This window comes from Psammomys obesus, unplaced genomic scaffold (assembly GCF_907164565.1).
Source record: "Psammomys obesus unplaced genomic scaffold, mPsaObe1.curated_primary_1811, whole genome shotgun sequence".
NCBI lineage: Eukaryota > Metazoa > Chordata > Mammalia > Rodentia > Muridae > Psammomys > Psammomys obesus.
In genome coordinates, this window is record NW_026591086.1 from 5,729,092 (window position 1) to 5,741,897 (window position 12,806).

The following is a 12,806-nucleotide window of genomic DNA, read 5'->3' on the forward strand; positions in this document are numbered from 1 at the left end:
TTAGACTCCGTCTCTTTATGCAAATGTGCGCTCACTACACCCCGGCGTGCGCCTGCTCCGTAACTCGTGGAGCCGCCCTTTGCCAGCAGCTTCTGCTCTGATTCGCTGAGACTCCTTTCCGTCAGCCAGCCTTCAGCCTCTCTTTCCTCCCTCCGCCGACTAGAGTTAGTCTGAGCCCACCCCCCGGCCGGTCTCTGATTGGCTGAATGCCGGCCGGCTCCGCGCGTTGATTGGCTCATCTCGGCGTCGGTCCGGGCGCGGTTGGGGGAAGGGCCGCTAAGCAGGCTTGAGGAGCCTAGGGGCGGGGTGGGAAGGAGGCTCGGCCAACCCCGGGGTGTGGGACCGAGAGTGCGTGCGTGAGGAGTGTGGGGCCGACCAGGAAGGTGGCGAAGGGCGGAGAGTCCGGGTGGGAGGCGGGAGGGGTCTCGAGGGCGCGGAGCGCGGCGGGCGGCGGGCCGGGGGCGAGGGTGGCGGCTCCCTCGGCACCCGGCGCGGGCGGCGCGATGCGGCGGGTCACGCTGTTCTTGAACGGCAGCCCGAGGAACGGCAAGGTAAGCGGGGAGGCGGCGAGGGGGCGCGACCCGGGGACCCCCGCGGCCCCCGGGGCTCCGGGGCGCCGCTGTCCCCCGAGCGGCGGGCCGAGGTGCCCTCCCAGCTCCTCGGCGCCCTCCTGTCCCTTATTGCTGCTGAGTAATGCTCAGCCTTGGGGAGGAGGCGGTGATCACCCAGGCGGGCGACCCCGGCCAGGTCTGCGGGAGGAAACTCCAGGGGACAGTTGGGTGACATCCTCAGAAGGGGCACCTGGGTCTGCCAGGCTTTTATCTTCTTTCAGGGTGCCCGGGACCCTCTGCCCTGACGCCGTGCAAACTTTTGTGCACGTTGTGTGTATGTGTGTGTGTGTGTGTGTGTGTGTGTGTGTGTGTGTCGCCTTGTTTTGATTCCTTAGGGGACGGTGACAGCAGACCAGAATGACTTGATCTGGCAGTAGCCTCAGCTGCGTTTAGGCCTCCGCGGAGGGCGTGGTGCTAAATATTTTTCCGGTGTTGCAGCGGCCTCTTGCCCCACCCTTGAAAGTTATTCTTTGGAAAAAATGTTGGCTGTTTTCTGGCAGCCTGGCAATGCGTGGCTAAATGACTGCCCGACACGTAACTAAGAAAGTCTTAAAGTCTCTGAAGTAATGAAACCTTTTAAAGTTTCAGCTCAGGGTACATTGGCCCTACTCTGTTGCGAATAGAGTAGCATATTATTAATGGACCAGAATACTGTGATTCTTACACGCACACATAGCACAACTATTCAAGGTATTAAGGCGGGGAGTGGGGGGGTGGGGAAGAGTGGCTTTTTCACCACTTTGGAGTTTTGAATAAACAGATTCTGGAAATCTGAACCACAGTTGAAGTTTGTGCTCTGCGGTTTTGTTTTCTTAAAGATTTGATATTCGTACAAAAATAGTGTTGGCATAAGCTCTACCACTGCTTCAGAAATACATGCCAAAAGAGCTGTCAGTTCTGAGCCTTAACTTTTTCTTAGCCAACCTTGTAGCTGGCTGGTATTGAAAACCTAAAGTCTGTGTGGTTATTAGGAGGGTTAGTATAGCCAGGGTTACAGCTGTACTGATGTGTACTCTCTCCAGTGCTGACTATGTTGTGTTACTCCATGAAGTCGGGGTGGTTAGGGTTCCCCATAAATCCCCTATTGCTCTAAGTCTCTATTTTATTGTCCAAAAATTGAGTGAGTTGCTCGTTGTTTATTATTTAAATGTTTTTAAAACTTCCAAAAAGTTAAGCTTTGGTTTTGATTGTGAGTTTCCAGGTTAATTTTATTTACTTAAAAAATCTTGAGAATCTCAGAAGATTGGGGAAAGTGTATCTCAGGCAATTATGCATACATACAAATGTTTTACAAAGGAAGAGAATAAAAGACTGAGCTGAAGAATATTAACATTTAATATTTGAATGAAACCAAGCCCCAGTTCTTTTTACTAAGTTGGCATATGTTCTAAAGCTGTTTCCTCTCCTTTTCGCTGATGAAAAAATATTCAAATGACTCTTATTTGAAAAGATCAAAACACATACCTCCTGCATTTATGTATATGGATATGTTGTATATACATAGCCACTATATTTAATCAGGGTTGGCGTAAACATGACATGGATGCCCATTAAAATATTCCCAAATGGAGTGTTACTCTGAAGAGTTTGCTTTCCTGTCTAAGCAGTAGACTGTATCGTTTAGATTGTCTCCTTACTTACCTGGTTTCTGTCTTCTAGTCATGAGAATAACTTTTTTCAATATGTTTCCCTCTTACAGCTTGCTTTGTGGCTGTTAGACTATGGGCTGTGAGGTAGAAGGGCACAGATTTCATCATCATGCATTTTCTATTTGTGTGACTGATAAATGCTTTTAATGTTGGTGAAAGAGCTGTTTTTTACTCAGTGAAATGAAATACCATGGGAGCTGTAAGATGACCCATTGGGGCTTAGGAAGGAATGTATAGTATTTATATTTTTATTTTAAAACAAAATAATTAAAAAATTGGTTTTTCTAATCTGGAAAAGCATGGGAGCCTCTAATCACTGAACTTGTCAGGCTGGTCTTGTTTTCTTCCTTCACAGATAGGTTGATAGCCAGCAGCTTATTTACTAATTGGTTCTCTTTGACATGTGATCTATAGAAGCCTAAGTATACTGCAGAGATTTACGCCATTCACTCTTAACTAAATTAGCCGTCGACTAAGTGCTAAGTGACTTTTAAGGAGTACCTCATCAAAGAAACTGCATATTGAAGTCATTATTAATTATGCAAGCACAGAAAACATTGAGAAAGTGGCAAAGCTGGCTGCTTTTCCTAGTATCAGTTGTAAAGTTAAAAACTAAAATAAAAGCATCTCAGAAGCCAAAGAATGTCATGTTTTAAGAAAATTATTTGGAGTTTTTGCCTAATAACTGCTGTAGTCAACTTCTTCCTTAGGATGTATTGTTCTTTGAACTATTAGCCAGTGAGGTCATCCTAATTACCAAGACATGAAAAAAGTATTTTTCTATACATGCAGGCAAATGGTCTTGGTTGTTTGCCGTGTGTGTGTGTGTGTGTGTGTGTGTGTGTGTGTGCGCGCGCGCGCGCACGCACTTGTTTTATTGCTTTTATTCCCTTTACCTTAGTTTTTAAAAACTGTTGGGTTAGGGAGATGGCTCAGGGGTTAAAAGTACTGCACAGGTAGCAGGTATGAGGACCAGAGTTGGGATCCTGATGAGCAAATATTGGGTAGATATGGCAGTCCTTCAGTAATTCCAGGCCCTAAAGGCAAAGATGAGGGATCCCAGGAGGAAGCTGACTCTTTAGGCTGTCCATATTGGCAAACCCAGGGATCAGTTGAAAGAGCCTGCCTCAATAAGTAAGGTACAGAGCACTGGCAGAAGACTCCTTAAATAAACCTGGGGCCTCAGCCTGCTTGTGCATTCAGGTACATGCACACCTGAACACTCACTCCTGCCTGCATATAATCAAGAACACATGAAAAAGAATAAAAACCTTTATTGTTTAAAGGGAATCTTACATTTAGCAGAATTTCACTAAACTTAATGATAAATATTCTTACTGGCCAATTTGTAGTCTAGGTAAATAAAAGTCCTCATACCATTTAGAAAAACATTTTTGACCTTGGCACAACTGAAGGGGCTCAAGCGCAGAACCGATCTACTGATAGGCTTAGAAGATTATGCTCCCAAAATATTGACGTGTTTGAATTATGGGAGTGAAGGGAGCTGTTATTGGCTCCAGGAAGGTCAGCTATGTCTACGCCTTTCATCTCTCCTCCATATGCCTGCCAGGTTCCTTTGGCCTCTTTAATATTCCTTGTAAAGGTTAGTATTAAGAATATGGACTGAAGACTCAGACACCTAAGTAAAACGTGTGATGCTGAACAACCTTGCATTAGTGCCATCAGTAATGAGTTGGGCAAATCGTAGGCTTTTTGTATACAGTGTTCATTCAGCTACCACTTAAGAAGGTACTGTGTGAGTGTGAACCTCCATGCCAAATGCTGCAGGCACAGCAGGCGAGGAAACATCTGCATTCTGGACTGATGTTTGCCTTCTCTGCCCAGGAAATTACTTTTCTTCAAACTTTGATATCAAGTCAGAAATATGTTGTGGGTGTCACATATTCAGCCTTGAACTCATTATGCTATTAGAGGTGAGAATCTGACACTTGGCATCCAAATGTTCTTTCAATTGGATTGTTTCTTAATATATTTGATGTATATAGAAGCTTACAGTGTAAAATATTGATGGTATACTAAAATGAAAATACTAAAAGGCATTTTCATTATGTTTTTTCTCTCTGTTGCTTTCTTAGTTCCTCCAAACTTGACTTTTTCTCATTTTCAGTTTCTAGCACTTAGTAATAACATCTACATTTTCAAATCTTTGTGAACTGCAAATATAAAGCACTACCACAGTTTATCCATCCTCCCGTCAGCAGACGCGCGCCACGCACACTACTGTGTGCACGTACGCTAGCGTAAAATCAAGAATTTCCTGGAGAGCTTTATGGGAGGGCTTAAAAACAGTTGTGTCCTCCAACCCCAGTAAGTCTGAGTGCGGCTGGGGTATAATTTTATCACAGTTCTGATAATTTTTATATTACAGGCTTTGGCTGTAATTTGAGAACCACCCCCAACCCCTTCACCCCAGCCCCACCTCCTGCTCCCTCTTCAGAGAGATGGCTCAGGAGTACTTACTGCCTGTAGAGGGCTGAAGTTTAAATCCCAACGCCCACATTGGGTGGCTCACAACTGCCTATAACTTGAGCTCCAGAGCAGCAAATGACCCTGGTTTTCACAGAGACCTGTGCTCATACCACACACCCCAGATACATAACTTTAAAAAGTAACCCCTGAATTCAATTAGTGCTGCTCATATGTACGCGGATATGGACCATCCACCAGAGTGTGGACAATTTGTTACCAACCATGTCCTAAAAGGAAAGTGACTCCTTGTCCATTAGCAGTGTCAACTGCCAATAGCTGCTCCACTAAGAACTTACCCTTGCCCCCCCCCCCCCCATTCATGTTGAAATTTTGCCTGGCTTGATATGGCAGTACAGGTCTTTTTGCAGATAACTATAGAACTTGCAAGTTGATGTGTTCAATAGTCATGTCCAGAAGTCAGCATTTCTCAGCACTCTTTCTCATCAGCCACCTCTTACAGTCTTTCTGTCCTCTCTTCTTAGACACTTCCTAAGACTTGGATTGGGGAAATATTCAATCACAGCTGAGCACTCATGGTCACTTAGTTTACACTTTGATCACTTTTAAGTCTCTGCATTAACTGTTACATCGGTTTGTTTGTTTGTTTGTTTGTTTGTTTTAGCTTTGCTCCTCAGCTATACCAATAGTAATTGGTTGATATTCACAGAATAAACAGCAACTTTTGACAAACTCACTTTGCCATTGAAACTGTAAGGTTAGAAAATAATTGATTAAACATCTGAAAGATTGATCTGATTTTGAAGCCAGCCTGGGCTACATAGTAAATTTTAAGACAGACTAGGTTACGGTGTTAGTGCTTGTTTCTAACCAAATTAAAAAAAAAAAAAAAAAAGTGAAAAAAGAAAAAGCAAGAAAGAGAAGATGGTTGGTGATATTATAAATTATGTTACTGGTGTATTAAAACTGATTTATTGGTACTAAAATAAAAGTTGAATTCAGTTTATACATTGATTCCTTAGTTTTTCATCCAACATAAAAGTGCCCATCACGTTTTGACCATCTTGAGCATAGGCTTTACCAGTTACTGTGTGGGTGTTTCTCTGTCATATGTTCAGTGTTGACTTCATAGCAAGTTGAAAACTGGGAACATGTTATCTTCATTTTTGTATCTCTTTAAAATAACTTTTCTGTAGCTGTGATTAGACACCATGAACAAGGTAACTTATAAAAGAAGTTATTTATTTGGGGCTTACAGTTTCAGAAGGTTAGAGTTTAGGACCTGCATGGCAGAGGGCATGGCAGTAGTCAGGCAGGCACAGTCCTAGAGCAGTAACTGAAAGCTTACATCTTGAACTACAACAAGGAGAGAGTGAGGCACATTGGGAATGGCATGGGCTTTTGAAACCTCCAGTGGCTCACCTCCACCAAGGTCACGCCTCCCAATCCTTCTCAAACAGTTCCACCCACTGGGAACTAATTATTGAAATACACAAGCCTGTAGAGGCTACTCTCGTTCTAACCATCATAGATGGCAGTAACACATTCTTTACTTAGTTACTACTGGTGCTGTTTCCTAGGTAAAAATAGCTGTTGCACCATTATTTGCTCTACCCTGTGGCTTAGAACAGTACTAACCAGTAGAACTGTGATGGTAGAAAGCTCACGTGTGCTGCTGAATGTGTTGAGCATGAGCCCGTGGTTCAGTTGAGTGTTTGACATATGAGCAGTGCAGCTAATGAACTGCCTTTTAAAAACTTGTAATTCAGTTTACTGAGTTAAAATGTAAGCATCCTCGTGTAATCAGTGCAGCACTAGAGTGTGGTTGGCGGCCTTTCTGATCATTAAAAAACAACCAAGGTATAGGAGAAACCAACTCAATTGTGTGCAAGTAGGCAACAGTTTATTTGGATTGATTTTGAAAAGTAAGTTACATAAAGTCTTAACGTCTCACAATGAAGTTGGGAGCTCACTATAAGGTAGTTCATTGCATCCACTTTATAGAGTATGCCAGCAGAAACTGAAGACCTACTGAGAGGAAGTTGTCAGGGCAAGAGTGGATGTGAGGCAAAAGAAAGCCATGTAGAATACACAAGAGGCAGACAAGGAGAAAAGGAAGGATTTAAAAGTTCTTAGTGCCATACAGGTGAGGATGAAGGTGCAGCTCTGGGGAGGAGGTGCTCTTGCCCCCACTCCTCAACTCAGCCATGTTGCGTGCTCGCCATTGTCTTTGCCCTTTTGCATTACAGTTTTATTTTTTATTCCTCAGTTCTGGAGACCCTGGCTGGCAGTGCTGCCATCAGGAATTATCTCAGCCACTGGGAAGTCAGTGCACAGGATCCATGTATGGAATGATTCTCAACTCTGCTAATGCAGCTGCATGCATCATTATGTACTAGACCCTGCTTGATACATTGCAGAACTGGCCAGTTTATTATACAGCCCCATAGTGATGTATTCAGAATGCCAGATGCTTAAGTCTGGATTTCATAAAATAATAGTTCTTGAAAAATTATTGAAGTGGGAAGTTGTTACCTTCTCTATGATAGTTGATGTAGTGAATAACATACTAAACATCAGAAAACCATTGCTATTCTAAAAATTGAGCCATTCCTTCAAAGGAATAATGTAAGAACAGCATAATAAGGACTTAAGGAGCTTAGGCACTAAGCTAAGCTGTAGGCATCATCTTGTTTTCTCATAAAACTGAAGTAGATGCTACTGTTTTCTTTCTTCATTACTTGTTAAAGTAACAAAGCATAGAGTTTGTCACAAGCAGGTAAAAAATGCTAATCTAAATTTAAGTCCAGGTTGAATGTTAAGATTCTAAATTATTTGTGCTTGGCCACAATTTCTTTTTTAGTATTATTATTGAAAATAGATTCTTTTCTTTAAGTGTATGTATGTTGAGAGCACAGGTCAGAGGGCAGCTTTCAGGAATTTGTTTTCTTTTACTTTTGCTTGGGTCCTGGGGATCGAACTCAGGTCCTCACGCTTGGTGGCAAGTGTGTTTGCCCTCTCAGCCATCTCACTAATTGATTCTTTTTTTTTTTTTAAAGATTTATTTATTATTTATACAACATTCTGCCTATACACCAGATCTTACTATAGATGGTTATGATCCACCATGTGGTTGCTGGGAATTGAACTCAGGACCTTTGGAAGAACAGCTCTTAACCTCTGAGGCATCTCTCCAGCTCTGATTCTTTTCTTATCCAATACATCCCAACCAGTTTTCCCTCCCTACACTCCTCCTGGCTCTCCACCCCTCTTCTCTAGATTCATTTCCCTCTGTTTCCCTTCAGAAAGGAGCAGGCCTCCAAGAGACAACAGCCTAATATGACAACACAAGATACAATAAAACAGGACAAATGCCCTCATATTGAAGCTGGCAAGGCAATCCAATAGGAGGAAAAGAGTCCCAAGAGCAGGCAAGAGCCAGAGACACACCCACTCCCACTGTTCCACAAAAGCACCAAGCTAACAGCCATGACGTATATGCAGAGGACCTAGCGCAGACCCATGCAGGCACCACGCTTGCCGCTTCAGTCTCTGTGAGCTATATGAGCCCCGCTTAGTTGATTCCATGGGCCGTGTTCTCCTGTGTCTTCCATCCCCTCTCTTACATTCTTTCCTCCCTCTCTTCTGTGGGGTTCTTATTCTCTAATTTCTAGTTTCTACAGTAGGAGGCACAAAGTAACTGGATCAGATAGTGCTCAGAATTCCCAACATGTTCTTTGGATGTTTTAATCTGTAATGTCAGTGATGGAATTTTTTGTATATGTTGTTCAAATTAATCTGATGTGTTCACAGGTGGTTGCTGTATATGGAACTTTGTCTGATTTGCTTTCAGTGGCCAGCAGTAAACTCGGCATAAAAGCCACCAGCGTATATAATGGGAAAGGTGGACTGATTGATGATATTGCTTTGATCAGGTAACCTTCACCGTTTAAAGCTGTCAATTGTGTACCCTTAGAGTCTTGGGGTTATGTGTTTTGCTTATGCAGTGGTGTCATTGTTGTTATGAAGGCTGGGTTTGGGCAAGTGATTGTTTAGAATTAGCTGATTGGAATTTAAATCACTTGGACTCAAAAGTCTGTTGATCAGATAGAGAACCCTTAACTGTATTTCAGTATATTGATAGTCTGCTTTGGTCATATATATGGTACTGAGAATATCTTCTTTAGAGTAATTTAAAATTTTAAACATTTCTTACATGTACTTGTTTATTGCTAAACTCATTCTTTTTAATTTTATAAACACCACAAAGAACTGATACTAAATTTTACAAAATTCGAACTCGAGATATCACTGGGGTCTACCCCAGTATTGCTTTTTTAAGCCGCTTTTTGTTTTCTCAATGTCCCAGGTAGATTATCACTTGAAATGGATGTCAAGTTTACTTCACCCCTTAAAGGATGAGGCAGTTTTGAGGCACAGAAGTAGTTTAGCAGAAAGATGATAAAGGAGACGGTCTTTAGGTAGAGACCACCCCAGCAATGTGGTTGCTTTGCTTGAGTTGCCTTGTTTGATAGGCAAAGCATGAGTGTTTTAATTGATGCCGTAAAGACTGTTAGCTTTAAACGATAGTGTATGTGAGGATCAATCTACCCTCAAATCCAGGGCGGCTTGACCCTCCAGAGTAATAGACTTCTTCTGAAAGTCATTGATTCTCATCTCTGTTTTAAGAATTAAAACAAGCACCTGGGATTGAAAAGTCTTATGCAGGGCCTAGAGTTCAGCAGCTGTCTATGAGGACAAACTTTCATACTAATCTAGAAACGTTAACTGGCAAACTGAGCAAGGAGAAAATATGAATTGAAATGCAAATCTAAATAAGTTAGAATGTCTTAGTTTTTTTTCTTTATTTCAGTTTCTATGGATAATTGACCAACATCTCTGAATGTTACATACCAGCCTAATTTTCAGTCATAAATTCTATTCCCAAGAACTCAGTGTATCCTAAGTTGATCCACAAAATAATTCCTGTAGATCAGATGCATATGACTGTGTCAGAAGAATGCAAGGTTTGCACAGTGTGTTCTGGTTCACAGTAGTGTCTGTGGTCATTGAGTTACACTAATGGCGCAAGAGTCCTTGGGGAGGAGATCACTTGGTACTCCAAGTGGGTAGGTGATCTGAAATATTTAAATGTGGTCATGGTAGATGTGCAGTGAGCAGGTGTTTATAGCAGAGCTGCTTAGGGTTTCATTTTTCCAGAATTTAATATGACAGTTTGTTTTAATTTTTGAAGTACTCAGCAGCAAAGTATTTGAGAAAGCACTCCAATAATTTATTTAGGGCTAAAGAATTAACCCTAAATAAAAATAAAAACAAAAGCCTGTGGCTTCAGTCATGTCTTTTGAACATAAGACAGTATGTTCTGCAATTAAAAGGCCAAATTAATAAGATTTGATAGTGAGAATTTTTTTTTTCCATTTCAAAAATACTTTGATATACAGGATTGATCCTGTTTGAATTTGGGTTTAGTCAGGGGTAAACAGAGCCCTGGAGACTGTTTCCTTGTAGGTGGATTGGTGACAAAGCCTGTCATCTGTATTCAATGGAATAGTTCAGATAGTCATGAGTTAAGTAATGTGCTTTCTTTCTTTAATTGTGGCTTTTTAAATTTGATTTTCCCAGGGATGATGATGTGTTGTTTGTATGTGAAGGAGAACCATTTATTGGTAAGTTACTTTGTTAAGTACCATTTTTCTTTGCTGCAGTAAAAAGCATGAAATGGTAAATACTTTACAAGGAGCTATATGACTTAACATGAAAAAATTATGATGACTGAACTCAGATCTTCACATTCTTTTTTATTCTCCCCTGAGTTTATGTCAAATTACACTCATAATTTGAATTGTAATTATAGTCTAGTCTATATTTCTTCTTTCACATGCCTTAAGATGTGCTAGATTTGTACATTTAAAGTTCAAATGACATAATAAAGTAATTGTGACTTTAGAAACAAATTTTCTTTGTTTAAAAATTTTCCTTGGTAGTGATTGCTAGAACTTCTCTTAGTTTTATATTACTTACTTGTAACCATGTATTCCTTGCATAGTATTTGACAGTCCTTTACTGCTGAGCAAATCTTACAATGAAAACATGACTTGGCTTCAGCCATGTTCCTTTCATTTGGAAGAAAGAGTATATAGTTGAATATCTCTAAAGAAAAGACCTAATACATAAGTAAGCAAATATTCTTTAACGAATTCTTTATTTTGTTCCTTATAGTCACCCATGAGCTCTGTTTAAGTGTTTTTAAAGCATTACCGTCATTGTATTTGATAAGTAAAAGGGATTGCTTCAGGCAGTAGCCACATTGAAAGTAACTGTGTGTGCTGGACACAGTTGTAACTGTGTGTGCTGGACACAAAGGCTGCTTGCCTTTGATCCTAGCATTTAGGAAGCAGAGAGGTAGATATATTTCTGTGGGTTCCAGGACATCCTAATCTACATAGTGAACTGCAGGCCAACCAAGGATACATTGTGAGACTTCTCGTCTTAATAAAACCAACAACAAAATAAATATATAGCCTCTTCTGTCTCTACCTTAAACTATGAGCAAATCTATTCTCTATCATCCTGTATCCATTGGCTTGACCGAAAGTGGTTCTCAATTGATTCATTGCAGGTTAGCCATAACAAGTTATTCACGGAGTGATAAATAGTTAGACTGGGGCTTAATTCAGTGGTAGAACCAGTGTCTGCTGTGTATAGAGGTCCAAGTTCAGTCACCCAAAGCCCTTCCCAACCAAAAAGTAGCAAAAAATTCTATTAGAATTTTTGTTTATTCTTGTGAAAAAAAAAAAACAAAAAGACTTGAGAATATTTAATTGGTTTTTCATCCTCTGCATGCATTGATGTCCCAAATGTCTCATCTGGCCAGTGGAAACGTATTTGTATTTTTAACTCAACCTCATTAGTCTTTCATGGTTTCTTTACTGTCCAGTGTAATAAAGTATTCATTAATCTTACTCTTTTTTGTCATGGACAAAAATGAGATGTTTATGTTGTATAATCTGATATAAAATATCTCATGAGTTCATACTGAATCTTTCAGGGAGTATTCAGGATTATAAGATTTTTACTGATTCTTTTTTGTTTGTTTGTTTTTGTCTTAACTTTGTCTCCCTTCTTCTATATCAGTAACTGATTGCCAAGAATACAGAGAGGGATGGAATTACAGTGCACATTATTGTTCATCCACTTCCTCCCACTCAAAAACCACATAAAAATTTCAGAGGAATAATCAATCTTTTCAATACTGATAGGGTCTGCTAACAGCTTAACACTTTTTGTATAGCCTCCTGCCTTCATCTTTTTGTTAAAAAAGGTTTTGTTTCCACATTGTCAGAAAGTACGTCCATTGTTTACTGTCTTTTCTTCCTAAGCTTCCCTGACATTTCCTTCCCCAAGTGCACTTAATGCTTGCCTTCAGTGCTTGTCTGTCTGAAACTTAATCCAACAGAATCTTCCCAGAGTCTTTGAGACCATTTTTTTTTTTCTAGCATCTTGCAAGCTATGACAGTTTATGGCTCTGTACTTGAAAGTCAGATGTGAAATCACGTCAAAGTTTATCAAATTATAAACTTTAAATTTGTACATTTATGTCAGTTTTACAATGAGGCCTTTGAAAAAAGTTGTTGGTCCTCACTTTTCTTATTTGGGTATTATGAAGTTATTTCACCTTATTCTGACATAAAGAGTGGCATCAAAAAAATCTAGTCTTAAGTGAATATTAAATAGTCTTTAGAGACTATTCTTGATCACCCAAAGGAGTTTTCTTCCCTTAGTCTAGCAATTTAGTAGGCTGTTTCTTGGGTTGCATTGTCATGGTTGTCTGGGTACTTTGATAGCTTTTTATGGGCCTTTGCTCTGAGAAATTATTTTATTGTCTTTCTAGAATCTTCAATCTTAATATTTCTATATTTCATGTTATCTCTAGATCCTCAGACAGATTCTAAACCACCTGGAGGATTACTAGGATCCCACACGGACTGGCTGACATTAAATGTTGGAGGGCGATACTTTACTACAACAAGGTGTGTGTGTGTGTGTGTGTGTGTGTGTGTGTGTGTGTGTGTGTGTG

At 40.6% G+C, this 12,806-nt stretch overlaps 1 protein-coding gene across 5 annotated transcripts in view; it reads left to right on the forward strand.

The window, feature by feature from the left end:
• Window positions 1–12,806, forward strand: part of Kctd9 (potassium channel tetramerization domain containing 9) — a 28,479-nt gene that overhangs the window by 170 nt on the left and 15,503 nt on the right. For 2 of the 5 annotated variants that reach the window (XM_055609777.1, XM_055609780.1), the window contains exons 1-4: window positions 325–551; window positions 8,522–8,643; window positions 10,352–10,395; window positions 12,663–12,759. In XM_055609777.1, the coding sequence (XP_055465752.1) occupies window positions 504–551; window positions 8,522–8,643; window positions 10,352–10,395; window positions 12,663–12,759 (311 nt within the window). In that variant the 5' untranslated portion in view covers window positions 325–503. Of the gene's footprint in view, window positions 1–324; window positions 552–4,144; window positions 4,195–7,031; window positions 7,053–8,521; window positions 8,644–10,351; window positions 10,396–12,662; window positions 12,760–12,806 lie in introns of those variants that run through there. The other 3 variants (XM_055609778.1, XM_055609782.1, XM_055609781.1) reach the window with 3 other exon arrangements.